The following is a 16,008-nucleotide window of genomic DNA, read 5'->3' on the forward strand; positions in this document are numbered from 1 at the left end:
GTTCCTCCCTTGTCACGGCGAGCATGAATGAGAAACAACTCCAAGGAATGCTCCATTATCGTCCTATCAGCAGCACTGGGGGAGGAGAGCTTGCAGTCGCTCTTCACATTTGCAGTGTGCAGAATCATGTGTCTGAAGGACCGGGGGTGGGCGGTGGGGTTGGGCAGCGGTGGCATTGGCCTACAGACCCACAAGTGGATGGCGCTGCCTCCTCCCCAACTCACCAGACCTTGCACTTCCTCATTTGTCTAGGTCATGTGTCCTTTTTTTTTTTGTCAGCAATTAATCTGCAGCGCCGCCGCTCCTCCTATATTTATCCCTCTCGCTCTCTGTTTCTCCTTCACCTCTTGTTGTGCTGGCCTTGGCTAGATTTACACTTGGGCCTGATCACCGCTCGCCGCTGTGTGTACTGTACGTGCGACTACAATAACGGATCGTTGGCCCTTTTAAGTGCGACATTTTTTTTTTTTACCAAGCATGATGAGTATCTTGTTGACCTTGACGTTATTATGCATCTGCTGTATAACAGTGCTCCCCCCTCCTCCTCCTCCTCCTCCTCCTCCTCCTCCTCCTCCTCCTCCTCGGCTCCACACTGACCTTCCTGGACCCCACACACACACTTAACATGAATTCAGTGTGTTGCCGCTTTAAATGACACATTGATTTCACACGGTTAGAACAAAGAACACAATAACGTTGATATCTGCAACGTGAATGAACAAAATGAATATTCGAAGAAAAGTGTGTCTGCACACTTATCTCCCATCAAGGCCTCCTGAGGTCTGCTGAATTAGACGTCGAGTTGAAGTATGCAAATCAAATGAATGCCCACTAATCCTGGATTTACCGAGATGATGGGATCTACAGTGCCTTTCAAAACAATTATTCAAATCAATCTAATTAAACCTGTTGGAATTGGCTTTAATTGCCTCCCTGGCTAAACAAACATCAAATTCTGGCGATGTGCAAACAACAGCGAGGCTCCACTGCCTCTTCTGAGGGTGTGGGGAGGAAAGTGCGAACGACACTGCCTCTTAGTGGCTATTAGCGTCCTCTGTCTTTCATAATGACGTCAGCCCTGGACAAAACTGTGCGTGTGTGCGTGTGTGTGTGTGTGTGTGTGTGTGTGTGATCTAAGAGAACAAATTCTTAAAAATGCAATGATCACATGCAGTCAACCCTGTGTTGATATTTTTGAAGTCTATTTATATTCTTTGTTCATATTTTTTGAGTTTATATATTTTCGTGTTTATATACGTGTGCTGCTTTTCTTTTTTGTAACTGTCATATAAGCTGCTGGATGTCTACATTTCCCTCGGGATCAATCAAATATTTATCCGTCTATCTATCTTTCATCTAACATGCACAATCCGTTCATTTTATGAAAATACAGAACTTGTATTGAAGATTGACCCACATGCACTAATTTACAGTGAGCATTATTTTTAGACTGCAACATATAAGTTGACATTTTTCTTTTACTGTTCTCACTGTAAAAAACTGTGAAAGTGCAGGTTTACCCAAAATTACAAACATAATATTTGTTTCACTTATCATTTTTGGTTTTATTTACCCAGGATTTTAGATAACCATTTCTAAAAAGATGTCTGCCTTTCTCAAATAATGAATAACATTTCATTTGTTCTGCTAGAAAGATTAACAGTCAAAAATTAAATAAAGATTTATATATATGTATATATTAAACAAAACAATGTCATTTTCCAGAAACAAAGTTACTGTGGATAATCCACAAACTGTTTTCTTTCTTTTGAAGAAATAGTCCGTACAAAGCTCACTCACTCTGCTCTGAATCCTAGGAGGAGTTTCTAAATGAGATGGGGTTTTTTCTCCATGTTCATGAATCTTGTAATGTATTTGGCATTTGCTCAGCACTGCCGGGAAGCATTTCGTTGCCTGTGAGCAAAGTTTTCACTTATTTATTTTGACTTGTATTTACAATGTCTTCCTTTGGGCATTTTTTCTTTTTTTTAAATGTCAGAATGCCATGATGCACATAAGATGCATCACATGCCCCAGTTTAGTCACAATCCAGTGATTGGTTTGCATGAGACTGTATATGGAACCGAATCTCGAAGCTTCCAAAAAACAAAGCACACAAAAAACAACAACCCCATTTTGACTTTCAAGCAAAATACATTCAATTTCAAACTGCTATAATACAGATGTTTTAATGGTTCTATGGCAAATGTCAGTATATGATAGTAGATAAAAAACAGAATTCAAACAATTCTTTTCTCTTCCCATATTATGACTAACATATTCTTTATCACGTGAACTGGATAATTTGCTACAAGCCCCCACTGTTCTCATTTTATCTATGACTAAAATCATAGTCATATATTACAGATGTGCCAGATCTCATTATTTTACCTCATGTCTTGGCTGCCGATCACATTAGGGAGAATATTGGTGTCAGGTTTATCATGGTAGTCACCCATAATCATAACCCTCAGATGTCAAACTATGAAAAATCTCATTGCTTACCTCACTGTAAAAGCATCATATGTGAACGTCTAGCAATTATGACTTTGCTCAAATAAATATTGAAGTATTATCAGCAACATAAATAGCCAAAAGTGCTTGTTCTTAACAGCTGAATAATCCCTTTTCAAAATATTATATTTGGTATAAATGTAACAGCATTTTAAAGTTGCTACACTAATAAACCGTGATGGATGTAAAATGCAGTGGAGTAAAAGACACAACATTTCCCTGAGAAATGTTGATTAGTAGGAGAATAAAATGTCATTAAATGTAAATATAATGTTATCAAAAGTGCAAATATGAATAAATATGTGTGTGAATATAGTCTAATATTTGACTGCATATAAAAAAAATCGAACTGGGACAGACCACATGCTGAACATTTATGAAAGAAAGTCGATCGTTTCAGAGGGGAAATTAAATTCTCAAATAGTTTTAAAACAACAGCAACTCACCTGCTAAACAATGTTTGTGCCTTGTACTATTAAATGTATTTATCTTCTCTATTCATGTGCTATTTTTCAGACTTTAAACCAAATTATATCTTTTATTTCCAGATGCTTCAGGTGCAGACTCTGTCAAAATCCCCCAAACTCCCCGACAAAACCTGGCAGTGGTAATGACAACAAGTCCACGGCACATTCTGCACAGGGAACACATAATGCAGGTCTGAAGATGTTAATAATGCTGGCTTAATGTGACTTGTTAGATGCCTCATTCCTCAGATGTTGCAAATCACTTACTGTAAGCCTCATACGTGGCCCCTATACTCTGCAGTTTTGGTTCAAGATAGTTTCAAAAATCTTGAGATCACTCATTTCCAATTTAACAATACCATCAGAGGGGTGTCTGGTCGGTCCCAGATTCATTCTGCAGCACGTCAGAGACCCCGAAAAACACAACCTGAGATATAAGAACTATCATAATTTTCAGGGACTAGAGGAACAAGAGGAGTCCTGTAACAGATGGCGTGGCCCCCACAGAGCCCCGAAACTCAACAACAAGTCAGTCTGGGATTACATGGACACACTGAGGCAGCCTAATCCACAGAATTACCCCCCCCCCCTTCTTTTACATTACATTTCTTTATGTATGACAGAAACTTATAAATAAAAACTATTCATGGCACTATTTAAAAAAAACTAAAGCATCCTCACCTTAACTTTTAAAGCCCAAAACTTTTGCACAGTACAAGACCTTATTATTGAGAGAGCAGTAAACTCCCACTGATCTTTTGTGAAGCTAAATGAAGAGTCAGGTTATTGCCAAGCCAAAAAGTACGAGAGCCGAGTCTTGTGGGCTTGTATTGGCCTGACTCCTACACAGTGGCAATGGAAATAATCTTCTGAAAATAAAGATGATTGACTCTCTTATCTGAGCCACAAGGAGATGCTGTTTGACTTTGCCTAAAAAATTTAAATGGTGAAAATATTTCTCATAGATTCGTCCACTTTTTCCTCAGGGCGCATCTGAAACCTAAAGGGAATTGAGACAAGTGGGTTTCAGTGGAGAGGCCACAGCACAGTGTGGGTTATCTGCCATAAGAGACAGAGTTTTACCACGGCCGGCAAAGCCAAACACCCACTCCTGGATACTGGAGGTGAACTACTTGGAAGAAATATAAACAAACCAAATCCTTCAACATCACACTAATAAAACGTACCACCACCCCAAACCACAATCATCACCGGCAAAAGTGAGTGAACTCCCAGCATCCTGATCACATCTGTGACTGGAGGCCACCAACACAGCTGTAAAGACAGAGACAGACAGGAACCAACAAACCAACAATAAGACATTTGACAGTGACCTCTCTTTTGAAAAAATACAAAACCAAACAAATGGGTTTTGTTTCATGTTTTATTGAGTTAAGGAACATCTTAAAGATCAGGTGGTCCTCTCCTTCTGGGACTGATCTCGACAAGGTAGTAGAGATTACTGCAATTCATTGGGTTGATCCAGAAAACTATCTCACGCCTTCAGCCGGTTGTAAACGCAGCAGCCTCATTCGGCCTTTAACAAGTACAAGGAGATGAGATCACATCCCCCCTGTCTTAGCCTCTTTTCTCAATGTTACCTGTCAGTTGTATAAAAGCTTTTAAGAGTTTACTGATCAACTATAAAGCACTTCATGGATCAGCCTGCAGCTACATTGCTGAGTTACTGCTTCCCCATGAGCCCGAGCTGTGCCTCGGATCTCTGTTCGCTGTTCCAAAGTCCCGCAGGACTACAGGAGAGTAAAGGTGACGGAGATCAGATCAGGAACTCCCCGCCTTATGGGATCTAATCTTTTAGTACACACTTGTATTACCTAAATGCACAGTCTTGTTTAATTTATTCACTAATGTTTTAATATGTTTTAATGCTGTATTCCAATACATTTTATTCCCATTTTATTCCCCAAAAAATTGACTTGAAAATTGCAGAATGAATAAATATAATTATTGTTCAATAAACTATTTAAAAAAAAGAAGAAGCTAGATATACAAAACACTTAATACTCAAATAAACAGCGGTCAGTGCTCTGACTGTAAACAGACGTCACTGTGACAATTATTCAATGAGGTCATTGATCATTTGCAATGCTTACATAATACTGCACATGCACATGTCATCCATCTCTTTTCAGCTTGTGCACCAACAGTAAGAACTTTGGCAGAGCCACAATAACAACGATAAGGGAATATAATAAGTCAGAGTGATTGCAGCCCTACAATACCTAACCAATCAAAACGCTATGATAAATACAAAAGTATAACTCTCCCTCTGTTTATTAAAAAGCAGCGCGGACACGTGAAAAGTCTGGAACAGCAAGGAACAGCTCAACAGCCCATGGAAGTGACAACCCCATTCACATTCTGAGTCAACATTTTGATTACTCGTCATAATGTCGTAACCACCCAATGTAGACTTACCACGAACTCCGAAGTTGTGGAACGAGGGTTTATGCACCGGTCGAGGCCAAAAGTCTGTATGAAATCAACCTTGTTTTAAGAAAAAGAAGATGTTTTATTTGCGATGTCATCGAGAAGTACTACACTACCCACAATCCTCGAGTGTAACATCGACGTCTCTGATTGGTTGGAGGTCGTTGGCAAGGCACTCGCAATGGTTTGTGGGATGAGTAGTGCCTTCACGCTTAAAACAAATATGTAAACAGTCTTGTACCATTGCCTTTTTCAGTTGAAATGTTTGTTGTTGCTCCGAATAAAATGTTTTATGGTTCATTGGCTTAGTTCCAGGCTTAAAACTCTTTATATAAGGGGATCTATTAATAAACGTAAATGGAGTGAGTGAATCGGAAATTCACTTCCGGGAACGGGAGCCGTTCTCAAAGTGGGCGGTGGTCACTGTTATGAGGGTGATTACATTACTGCTAAACTCCTTTGTCCCGTCCTTTAGGTAGAACGATGACTCTTGGTTTTATCCAGGGATCTGATTGGTCAGTAGTTCGGGCCGGTGACTGGCTTTGATCCCTTATCTCGATGCCCCGGAGCAGTTTAGCCAGCTCAGCATATCAAGTTATTTACTTAAGAGGAGAACCATCTTCGTTGGAACAGGAACAAAAACAAACAGAGTTTTAACCTGAAGTTATAACCGCAGATCCCGCTGCTTCGTAGCACACAGGCCCCTCTGCGTTATGTACTGTTGCTGCCAACTATCGCAACACAACACACAATTCAACACAACGCCCAAACAAACCCACACTTCTAAAAACCTTCGGATCCGATTTCGAAGCAGTCACGTTGGCTTGTGTGTGTGTGTGAGAGAGAGAAACGAAGCTGCATACGTCATTGGTCACGTGGCTCCAATTGAACGAATCCAGCTCCGATTCAAAGCTTCACTGAAAATCGTTTCGGGTTGTTTTTTCCTGCGGACACGCGCCTCGGAGCTTCGGTGTCACGGGCGCACACATCAGTAGCCGCAGCGAGAGAAACGCTCGGATCCAAGGTGAGGTAATGTGCCACTGCCCGACAGTGTGCTGTCGTGTCGCTTCGTCCCTCGTTAACCAGACCGCCTTGAAAAAAAGAAAAGTTCAGTCATCAAAGTGCTATTAATTCAACGTACAAGTGTCTAGGACTTCTTTAATACCAGATGGCAAGCTAACCACCTAGTCCGCTAGCTAGCTAGCTGGCTAGCTAACAGTTGACAGCTCTGTTAGCTAGCTGGCTAGCTAGCTAGCTGGCTAGCTAACAGAGCTGACAGCTCCGCACAGGCGTCGGGAAAGAACAACAACAGCTGAGCTATTCACGTCCGAGCAGCCACCAGTCGAAGAGCTGGTCCACATTTGACGACATGCTAACTCGGCTGTCAAATGCTAAACTCGCCACGCCACGTCTCCCTTTGGATTTCTTTGTTAGCATTACGTCGACCGTGAATGTTGTTGTTTTGTCGACTCCATGTTCACGTTCTATCACGACCCAAGCGCAATGACACCTTCCGCGGCGAGCTAGGTCACGAGCCAAGTGGCGTTTGAGCTCTTAACTCCCTTCGTTGGCGGAAGAGACAGTTTTGATAAATCGTCATGAAGAAGACAAAAGGTAAATGTTGCCTCGTGTCACTGTCTCCGCTGAGACGTGACGCAATGAAGGCGCGGACTTGGCGTTATGGTTATTAATTGGTGGTGTAGCGATGCACGAGCATTAGCTTAGGCACGAGTTAACTTCCGCCTGCAAATGGAAAACTTTATTGACCGTTTTAAGCCAGAAAGAAAATTCCATTATATTGTTGTGAAGATGTGTTAGACGTCCATGTTCACACTGTTCGCTTGTGAAAACACACGCAGGGCAAATATTTTTTTCGTCAATTTCCATCCACAAAGTACAACTTACACCAGATCTAGAGCAACAACCACTATGGTTAAACATCAGTTGAAGATGTGTAAACCTCTATTGTCTTTTTTGACAAATCTGAAACTGTGTCTTACTCAGTTTTTATTGATAATCCTGTCCAGGTGTGCTGAGTATGAATGTGTGTTGTTGTGGTTGTTTCCTTTAATAAATTGTAAATCCGGTCTGTTGTCGTCTGGGTGGAGGAGAAGAAGAAGGATACAGCACCATTTTGCTTCCACAAATAAATAATAGTGTGACCTATTTCAAGTCAAGTGAACTTAATTGTCAACTCCTGCAATATAGTTTCCAGACATACAGAGGAATTGAAAAATCGTTTGTCTCGGAGCCACGGTGCAATAGTACAAAAAACAAATTAAGATAAGTAATATGTACAATAAATAAATTATAAATAGTGCAAAAGTAAGAATATGGCAAAACCACAGAAAGAAAATCTAAAGAAATTGAAAATGTGCAATAGAAAGGAAATACTGTACAGTGTTTGTTATATACAGGAAACTAAATAGATAAATAATAGATAATAATAATTTGAATGTAGGTTTCAAAGTGTGTTGAGGCGTTTACTCAGATGTCTAGCACACTTTAACATCGGCGAGTAAGTGTAGAAAATGGAGAATCAGCGTAAAGTTTCCTTAAGTGCCCAATTAGGAAGACGCTAAAACTGGAAGCTAACGTCAGTGTTGTGGTTATTTGCAGGTCATATGGTCCGTTGGGCTAAAACTACTGTAAACCTCATATGTAAACACCTCTGCAACGCGTCCTATCTTCATGAACGTCCTGATCTTCATTGTAACTGCACACTGTTTCTGAGAAGTGTTGATACAATATCATGAAGACTGACTGTGGTGGTGTTTTAACTCTATCGCCCTGCTTTTGATATAAACAGGTTTCGGGTTGGACAAAACAACTGAGACACTCTCAGTATGTGAGGCAAAATAATTCCACATCGCAAACACAACCTTTTAATCAGCGCCTCACAGAAATGTTTAGTACTTGATGTTATCAACTTTGCAAAGTTGGACTTCTTGCAGGGTGTGTGTCTTATTTGACAGCATTCATTTAAGGCAGATGTACCTTTTTATATAACTGGAAGCTGAGTGTTTGAATCTTAGGTGACATGATATACCTGCAGCTTGTTGCACAGAACTTACAGCTGATAATTTAACCACAGCAAAACACTTCACAATATGCAAATGTGTATATTATTTCAACATTATCATTACCCCTGTTTCCCTACACATGTTTTTGTCTTTCGAGGGTGATTTTAAAAGGTTGTGCTCTGGTTGTGGTTAAACATGTCTGTTGTTATATGGCCTTATTTACTGTCAGTCTGACACGCTGCTGGCTTGCTGAGCTATCTTTGACCCATCCATATCACTACCAGGGAGTAACACAAACTATTCCACCGTATGTCAGAAACGCTCAACTCTCTGGCCCTCCTGTACATTTGGCTTTCAGCTAATACAGCAACTACTGTAGAACTAGAGTGGAAACAAAAGTGAGAATCTGCACTGTGTGTTGGATTCAGTACTGCAGCTGAATAATTAATGATCATCTTAGTGTCTCCTAACCTGTTAAAGAGCATCGAACTTGCTAAGACACAGAGCGCAGTGCTGCCGTTTGCTCCTTGGTAGTGTCATGTTCATGTGACGGAGTTCATGGTCCCAAAGATAGGCACTGTGTGACTTTGATACCAAGTCCAAGAAGCGGCAGGGTTTGGTGTTTACAGATACACTCTCACGTGCGCCAGCACATCGGGCCACCAAGTCTTGTTACTCGACAGATTTAGAGTTCCTCTTTTTTATTTATAGTCTTTGCTGCAAGCCCTGCATTCTCTTGTCATTGGGTGTGGTATAACGGCTGCATTCAAACGTCCTGATGCCACACCTCCACCATGCAGTTACATTTGGGCTTCAGTCTCGGATACGGCTAGCTTGCCTCGTGTAATAACATTTTTGGGATTTCCTCCCACAAGGTTCAAAATAATCCACGATGGACTCCAGGTCTCGCCGGCTTCCCTTTTGTCTGTCCAGCCCCCGGTCGTCCTACACGTCGTCCATTCCGACGGTCTCGTCCTCGTCACTGGGCTCCAGCAGGTTGTACAGTCGGGAGACGACGCTGAGCAGTGACCGCTTCCCGAGGGCTTCATCAACATACAAAGCGGACTTGGACCAACAGGTAGGCTGATGGGCACAACCAACTGGCTTATTGCACAGAAATGGCTTAAGACCTGCAACCATGCACACCCAGCCTTATCGTCTACAGTGTGACTGTCCTGTATTCGGTGCCTGTCGTTTCACATTGAATTCACTTGATGTGCTTGTTAAGTTTATTCGGTACGTTTATGGTTTTTAGCGGTCATTGTGCCACATAACCAAAGGCCATGTAGGGTGACAATTTCAGCAAAAAAGAACAATAACAATTGCACTGAAGGGGCACGAGTCCATGTCCTCCTTCCGTATCCGTGTTTCTATTCCACTCGGGGTCTTTAGTCATCTGCCTCTCTGCTGTATTCCAGAGAGGATGTTCTCTTGTTTTTGACAGGTTCCTTTGGGACCGTGGTGCAGTAGCTAACTAACATGTATCAGTGGTGCAACAGCTTTTTTTAGGGCAGCCTAGATTCTTTGGCACACGTTCTGTGTATTTCAGTCCTGCTCGTCAAAAGGCCCCCCTCTCAAAAGATAGTATTACCGATGGCCTGGGCCCTGCCTGGTGGTTCCTGCTCTTTCCAGAAGAGTCCAAGCTCCGTGCAAAGACCAGACCAAAACCCCTGTCGCCTTCCATGATTTTGTTCATCCTGGATTTTACTAAAATGAGATGATTTATTCTCTTGTGTTGGTCCAATATGAGTCACATGATCACTTAATATGAAACGGGATTGTTTTATACATGGTAAAAAGGGTCTTTACTATCGCCCACTTATCGAAACATTGCTTCACAGCACTACACGTTTTGCTCTTCTCTCCCTTCTTGAAGAATTCTCGTCTCCTGAGCTCAACCAGAGACTATGGCGGCTCTGACAGTCGGTCCTCTAACTGGAAGTTACCCACTTCTCTGACGTCCTCCGGCCGATCGTATGATCGCCCCTGGACTGAATCCTCCCTGAGCAGCCGAAGCAAACTGGTACTGAAGCAGGAAACAATACAGCTCGGTCCAATGCATTTTCTAAAACTTCAAAAACATTTTACGGATATTGATGCAATTGAGGATAGAGGAATATGTCCCTAATTGAAATGTATTTATATACTTTTTTTGTTATCTGCCTTAATTTTCCAGACTGACTCTGAGGGGAGGTTGGGGATGAGCTCGGGTCTGTTGAACGCCAGCGATGATGGCGATTCTAAAAGGGCCAAACTGTCGTACAGCAACAGGGGACTGTCCACAAGAACGCCCAGCGCCTTGGTTACAGCATCCACCTATACCAGTAAAGGACTCGGCAGTGGCAGAGGTACTTAATACCAGACCTGTGGAGGTCATAATAAAATCTGCCACTGTTCCACTACCACATATATTTTAAACCTTGTGTTGTTTCAACTCGAAGATGTCTCACCTCTCATCCCGGAGGCTTGATGAGAGGTGAAACGTCTTCAGGTATCTACAAATCAAGTCCAGTTGCTCTTGATTTCAACTTTTCTTGGATAACCATGACCTGGATGATTGAGAATCTGAATACTATTTCTCCCAAAGCACCTATGCCTACTGTCCGGTTTGAGCTGCAGATTCAAATTTCCTCATTTTAGTCGAGGGAACTGCAGTGCAGGGCTGAGGCGTCTCCGAAATCAGATGGCTGTGATTTATTTGTATTTTCACTGTGTTGTTGGCTCATTAGCTAACCTTCATGTCAGAACAAGTTTTTGTGGTGCAACCAGATTTAATTTAGTGATGCATAAATCTCCACTGAATAACTACACATGTTACAGCTCAGTTTTTCGTAGTCAGAGGATTTAGGATTTAGTTGGAATTCACAAAATCTGCTACACAAATGTCTGAACCCGTAAAGAATGAGTGACACTTGAACTATCTACCCAGAGAGAAGTCGGGTTGTGTTATAATTCCCACCGATATTTATCTGATTTTGGAAATTTGAAATCTGTGCTGCTCTCACTCGATTTTTTTTCCCTAACAGGTATAGGAGGTATAGGTGAAAAACAAAATTACACGATCGATTCGTCATGGAGCTCGTGCCGTTTGCTCTCACTTTCGTCATCTTCCTCCACAAAATCGCTGTTGTCCAGGAGAGAGCAGGAGTCGAAGTATGAGCCCTCAAGTCTCTCCAGTTTGGGAGACAGAAGATTTCGGACTCCTGGAGTGTCTTCCTCACTGTGTACGCATATTATGTGATGTAAACACACACACACACACACACACACACACACACACACACACTAGACAGAGTACACTGCCTGCTTAAATGCTTTGTCACAGTCTCTTCCTCTCCCCTCGTTTCAGACCAGACAGACAGGTTGACTTCCACGTATGCACAGGGAGCTCGGCCTAAAGAGTCCGCCTACTCTTCCTCGTCCTCCGCTGCCAGAGAAAGCTCCCTGAGTCACCACCTCTCATCCTCCACTCCCCACCGTTCGTCTCCCCTGGTGCGTGACTTGAGCAGCAGGACCCCGACCCGTTTTGTGAGCAGCTCATCAAGCCTCCGCTCTTCTCCAGTACAAACCAGAAAGGTCGTGTCCTCCTCCGACACCTGCTCTTCTTACTCCTCCCACACCCCGAGGTACAGCGCTCCCCCCGTCAGGCCAGAGGCTACGCTCCCACCGAGGCCGGCCCCAGAAGGTGGAGAGTCGGAGGGCCGTCGCTCCACGCGGCGCCTTTTGTCCCGGTTATTTTCACGGCGCTCCAGCCAAGACTCGTCCAGTGGATCTTCCAGCGTTCGCTCCCTTGATGATGACAGTCCATCGACTGGAGGGGAGTCTGTAGATGGCGACGAGGTCGCCGGGCTCTCCGTTGTGGACCCTGATGCTCGACGGTCTGAGACAACCTCGGATGGCCTCAGAAATCTTAAAGCGGATCTCGCCCCTATTCAGGAAGGGACCAGCGATGGCTATCGCAGCGGCCTGTCCGGGTCCAGAATGACCTCGTGGAGAGAGCCCGGTGTCGGCAGCAGTAACAGCAGCAGCAGTGGCGTAAGCACCGGCCCCTCCTGGCTCTCCTCTTCTCGGTCGGAGACGACCTTGGATGGCCTCAGAAATCGCCGAGCAGACCTCGCCCCGATTCAGGAAGGCAACAGCGATGGCTATCGCAGCGGTCTGTCAGGGTCCAGAATGGCCTCGTGGAGAGAGCCCGGTGTCGGCAGCAGTAACGGCACCAGCAGCAGCGGCGGAGGCACCAGCTCGTCCTGGCTCTCCTCTTCCCTCCTAGGCCGCTGCCCTCCCTTGCTCTCACGCCTCCGGCGTCATGCAAGCAACGGGAGTGCGCACACCGCTGCGGCCTCACAAGAATGCCTCAGCCGCCCACAGCATTTACTGAGGAGGTGGGACGGTGTTGAACACAAAACATCACAGGAAGATGAGGATGATGATGATGATGAGGAGGAAGATGATGATGATGAGGAGGAGGAGGACGACGACGACGACGACAGCGAAGAAGAAGAAGGAGCAGTCGGCTTAGACGCCTTCGGAGTCCGTCGACCCTGCCGACTCGAGGACGAAGCGTTACCTGAACGTGAAGATGGTTCAGTCGCGTTTCCGTCTCACCGCAGGGCCGGAGTGTACGAGAGCATTTCAGCTGCTATGGCTCAGTTGAGCAGTTTGGAAAACCAGCTGGACGTCCCCAAGGAGAAACCCGCCGCCAGCAGAGACCAAGAGAAGCTGCGTAAGATCAAGGAGAGGTAATGGAGTTTGAGCTCCCACACAATATGCACCTGTTCCTTAGTGTCCTGTACACATTGATTTACTTGGTACACTTTTATATGTGAAACAGGAGGAAAAAAAAATTGAATTAAATCTCTCTCTTTACCTGCTGAAGACTGCTCCTGGAGGAATCTGACGAGGAGGAGGGCGACCTGTGCCGTATCTGCCAGATGGGGGAGGAATCAGCCTCCAACCCGTTGATCCAGCCGTGCCGCTGCACAGGCAGTCTGCAGTACGTCCACCAGGACTGCATCAAGAGGTGGCTTCGCTCCAAAATTGGCTCAGGTAAATGACAAGACCTCTGATTATTAATTCGATCACTATTTTTTTTTGTCTTCATTTTTCTCAGTATATTGTATATTTCTCAGGCACAAACCTCGAGGCCATCACGACATGTGAACTCTGCAAGGAGAAGCTGCGCTTGGACATAGACAACTTCGACATTCAGGAGTTATACAGGACACACGTGCAGGTGAAGGTGATTTTTAACATAATTGATTAATTATTTTAATTAAAGTGCGGAATACTTGGTTTTTATGGATACAAGGCTACAACTGCATACACAAAGAAATTTAAATTTAAGGGGCAGTACGTGATTTTAATGTAATACAAACGGTTCTGTGCCGGAAAAAAAATAATTTTTTTCAGCGCAGCCCTGGTTCTGTCAATCGAAAAACAAGGGGTCGCACCACACCACACAACACAACTCTGTGTGTGCAGTTTGTAAACATCACTCCCCCTACAACACCGTAAGAGACGTTCCAGCTACAGACGCTAAGACACCGGGGTTTTGGCCTCGTGGTTAGCGCCTCGGTCTCACTTACCCGAGGCTGTGGGTTCGAGCCTCGACCAGTGCGGTCAGAAAATCTCAAACAAACAATGTCTTACTGCGCCTTTACAGAAACATTTGTGAGTGAAATACAGTGACTGTTGATTCTTCCATACTGATCTCAAGGGTCACCGAGAGGTTTGAGTAAGAAAATCAAGTAGTGACATGATATTAGTCTTTTTTTTTTCTTTTTTCTTTTTTTAAAAAAGGACAGTGTTTGTTCCTCTGGTAGAGTTGTACAGACGCCACAGAGGTATATTATGTAGAGGTGTCTTCTGTCATCACTTCAGTGTTTTACTGTGAAAGCACGAGGCAGTTTGCTGAAAGGCCTCTGTCTTCCTCTGCAGTCAGAATACGATGACTTCATCAGCAGCGGTCTCTATCTGGTGGTGCTGCTGCACTTCTGTGAGCAGAGGTTCTCCGATGTCCTGGGAGCAGTCGATGCAGCTGGGGTGAGAGCGCGCACACACACACACTCTCACACGTAAATCAGCATTACAACTGATCATATTACAAAAGTCTTTCTCAACAATGGCTAAAAGAGCCATTTGTTTTGTATTGTCATCAGGTTACAAAACGTCAGTGTATATTTTGTGTTTGCACCCAGCCCTCCTACACATTGGACCACAGATGTTTTAAAGTCAATATTCATTTTCACAATTAAAATATAAAAGTATAAATGTTGAACTGTGGCCCGACGACACACCTTGAAAAGAGAAACTCTTCCCTCTCTCACCCAGTTGTTCAACCTGGTGAGAATCCTTCACGACCACATGGACGATCTTGAAAGTATGTGGCTCGGTCATTCTACTCCTCTGTTCTCATTCTTGAGAGGTGTTCCTCATTTGCTGCCAGCGAGCTTTCATGTTTCAAGATGTAGATCGCTCCACTTGTGAAAGTTATATTTAAATCACGTGGCCACAGAGTTTGACCCGATGTCTCTGATGTCGCAGGTTCTCAGAGTGATGGGGAGGTGCCGGACATCAGACCGTCCATTGAGTTCTCCGACCTGGACGACGACCTTGAAGAGGATTACTGATTATGTGAACGTGGCTGAATGAGGGTTAGAAAACAACAACAAAACAAAAGTGGGTCAGATTATTTTCAAGTTGGAGGGCTATTCCATACCACATGGTAGCTCACTCACATTTTCACACACGTCACATCATCATCATCATGTTCATCAGAAAAAAAAGATTGCAAGTGAGAAATGCCAAGTGCACAGAACACGTCTCTTGCCTTCGTCGCAGGTGTTTTTTTGTTTTTTTGCAAATATGCAAACTTGAAACAAACTAGTGCGTAAAACCTTCTGTCTGACACCACTGTATCATGAGCGTGCACTTTATTCAGTTCTGATCGAATCAAAATGCAAGTCTTTTTATCTGTTATACCACAAGTGCTTTAATATTGAAATTAGGCAGAAATAGTGAAGTTGAGTTTTGATGGTGAGATGGAAAAAAAGAAGTGGTGATTATTAAATTTGTTGTCAGTTTTCCTGATTATTCCCACTGACACTGTAAAAAAGAAAGGACTTGCAACAATTTTTCTTCATCTTTGTTTGTGTCTGATATGCTTTATGTATGTACAAATCTAGTTTCATGCTTTAAATTTTGGGAATAAATATTGAATGCATATTGTTCTTTTTTTTTTTTTTTGTTAAGTCTTATTTACTATAATCTGTTGAAGGCACAACAGACACTGTTAACATATTTGATGTTATCAGACTTAAGATTCAAAGTTCCCAGTTCAAGTTCGAGACTTGTGAATCACCGTCCACATCTCAGATCGGTTCAGCAACTCAGACGATCAAAATTCTGCAGGATTATCAGGCTTCTACAAAAGTGTTCAGGATCTTTTCCAGACGGGGGAAAATCCATTTTAAGGCAGAATGTACAGCTTCAGTTTAACATGGTGCAGCGCTGTGAACAGTTAGAAAGTCCTTGAGAGATGATTAAGGTGAAAT

The 16,008-nt window shown here is 43.4% G+C and overlaps 1 protein-coding gene across 5 annotated transcripts; it reads left to right on the forward strand.

Annotated features, from left to right (window-relative positions):
• Nucleotides 1-5,976: 5,976 nt before the first annotated feature.
• Nucleotides 5,977-15,679, forward strand: marchf7 (membrane-associated ring finger (C3HC4) 7). 5 transcript variants are annotated; one of them, XM_035629450.2, is made up of 11 exons: nt 5,980-6,456; nt 9,331-9,533; nt 10,332-10,478; nt 10,632-10,803; nt 11,482-11,679; nt 11,805-13,194; nt 13,332-13,501; nt 13,585-13,694; nt 14,393-14,497; nt 14,786-14,834; nt 14,999-15,679. In XM_035629450.2, exons 2-11 carry the CDS (start codon nt 9,348-9,350, stop codon nt 15,082-15,084), a joined length of 2,613 nt encoding a protein of 870 aa, XP_035485343.2. In that variant the 5' UTR covers nt 5,980-6,456; nt 9,331-9,347; the 3' UTR covers nt 15,085-15,679. The 5 variants fall into 5 exon arrangements, with proteins under 5 accessions (XP_035485347.2, XP_035485348.2, XP_035485343.2 ...); XM_035629453.2 differs by having other exon boundaries at nt 5,982-6,456; nt 13,585-13,688; XM_035629452.2 differs by lacking the exon at nt 5,980-6,456 and adding an exon at nt 6,687-7,046.
• The last annotated feature ends 329 nt before the right edge of the window (nt 15,680-16,008 follow it).

The sequence above is a fragment of the Scophthalmus maximus genome, chromosome 4 (assembly GCF_022379125.1).
Source record: "Scophthalmus maximus strain ysfricsl-2021 chromosome 4, ASM2237912v1, whole genome shotgun sequence".
Taxonomy (NCBI): domain Eukaryota; kingdom Metazoa; phylum Chordata; class Actinopteri; order Pleuronectiformes; family Scophthalmidae; genus Scophthalmus; species Scophthalmus maximus.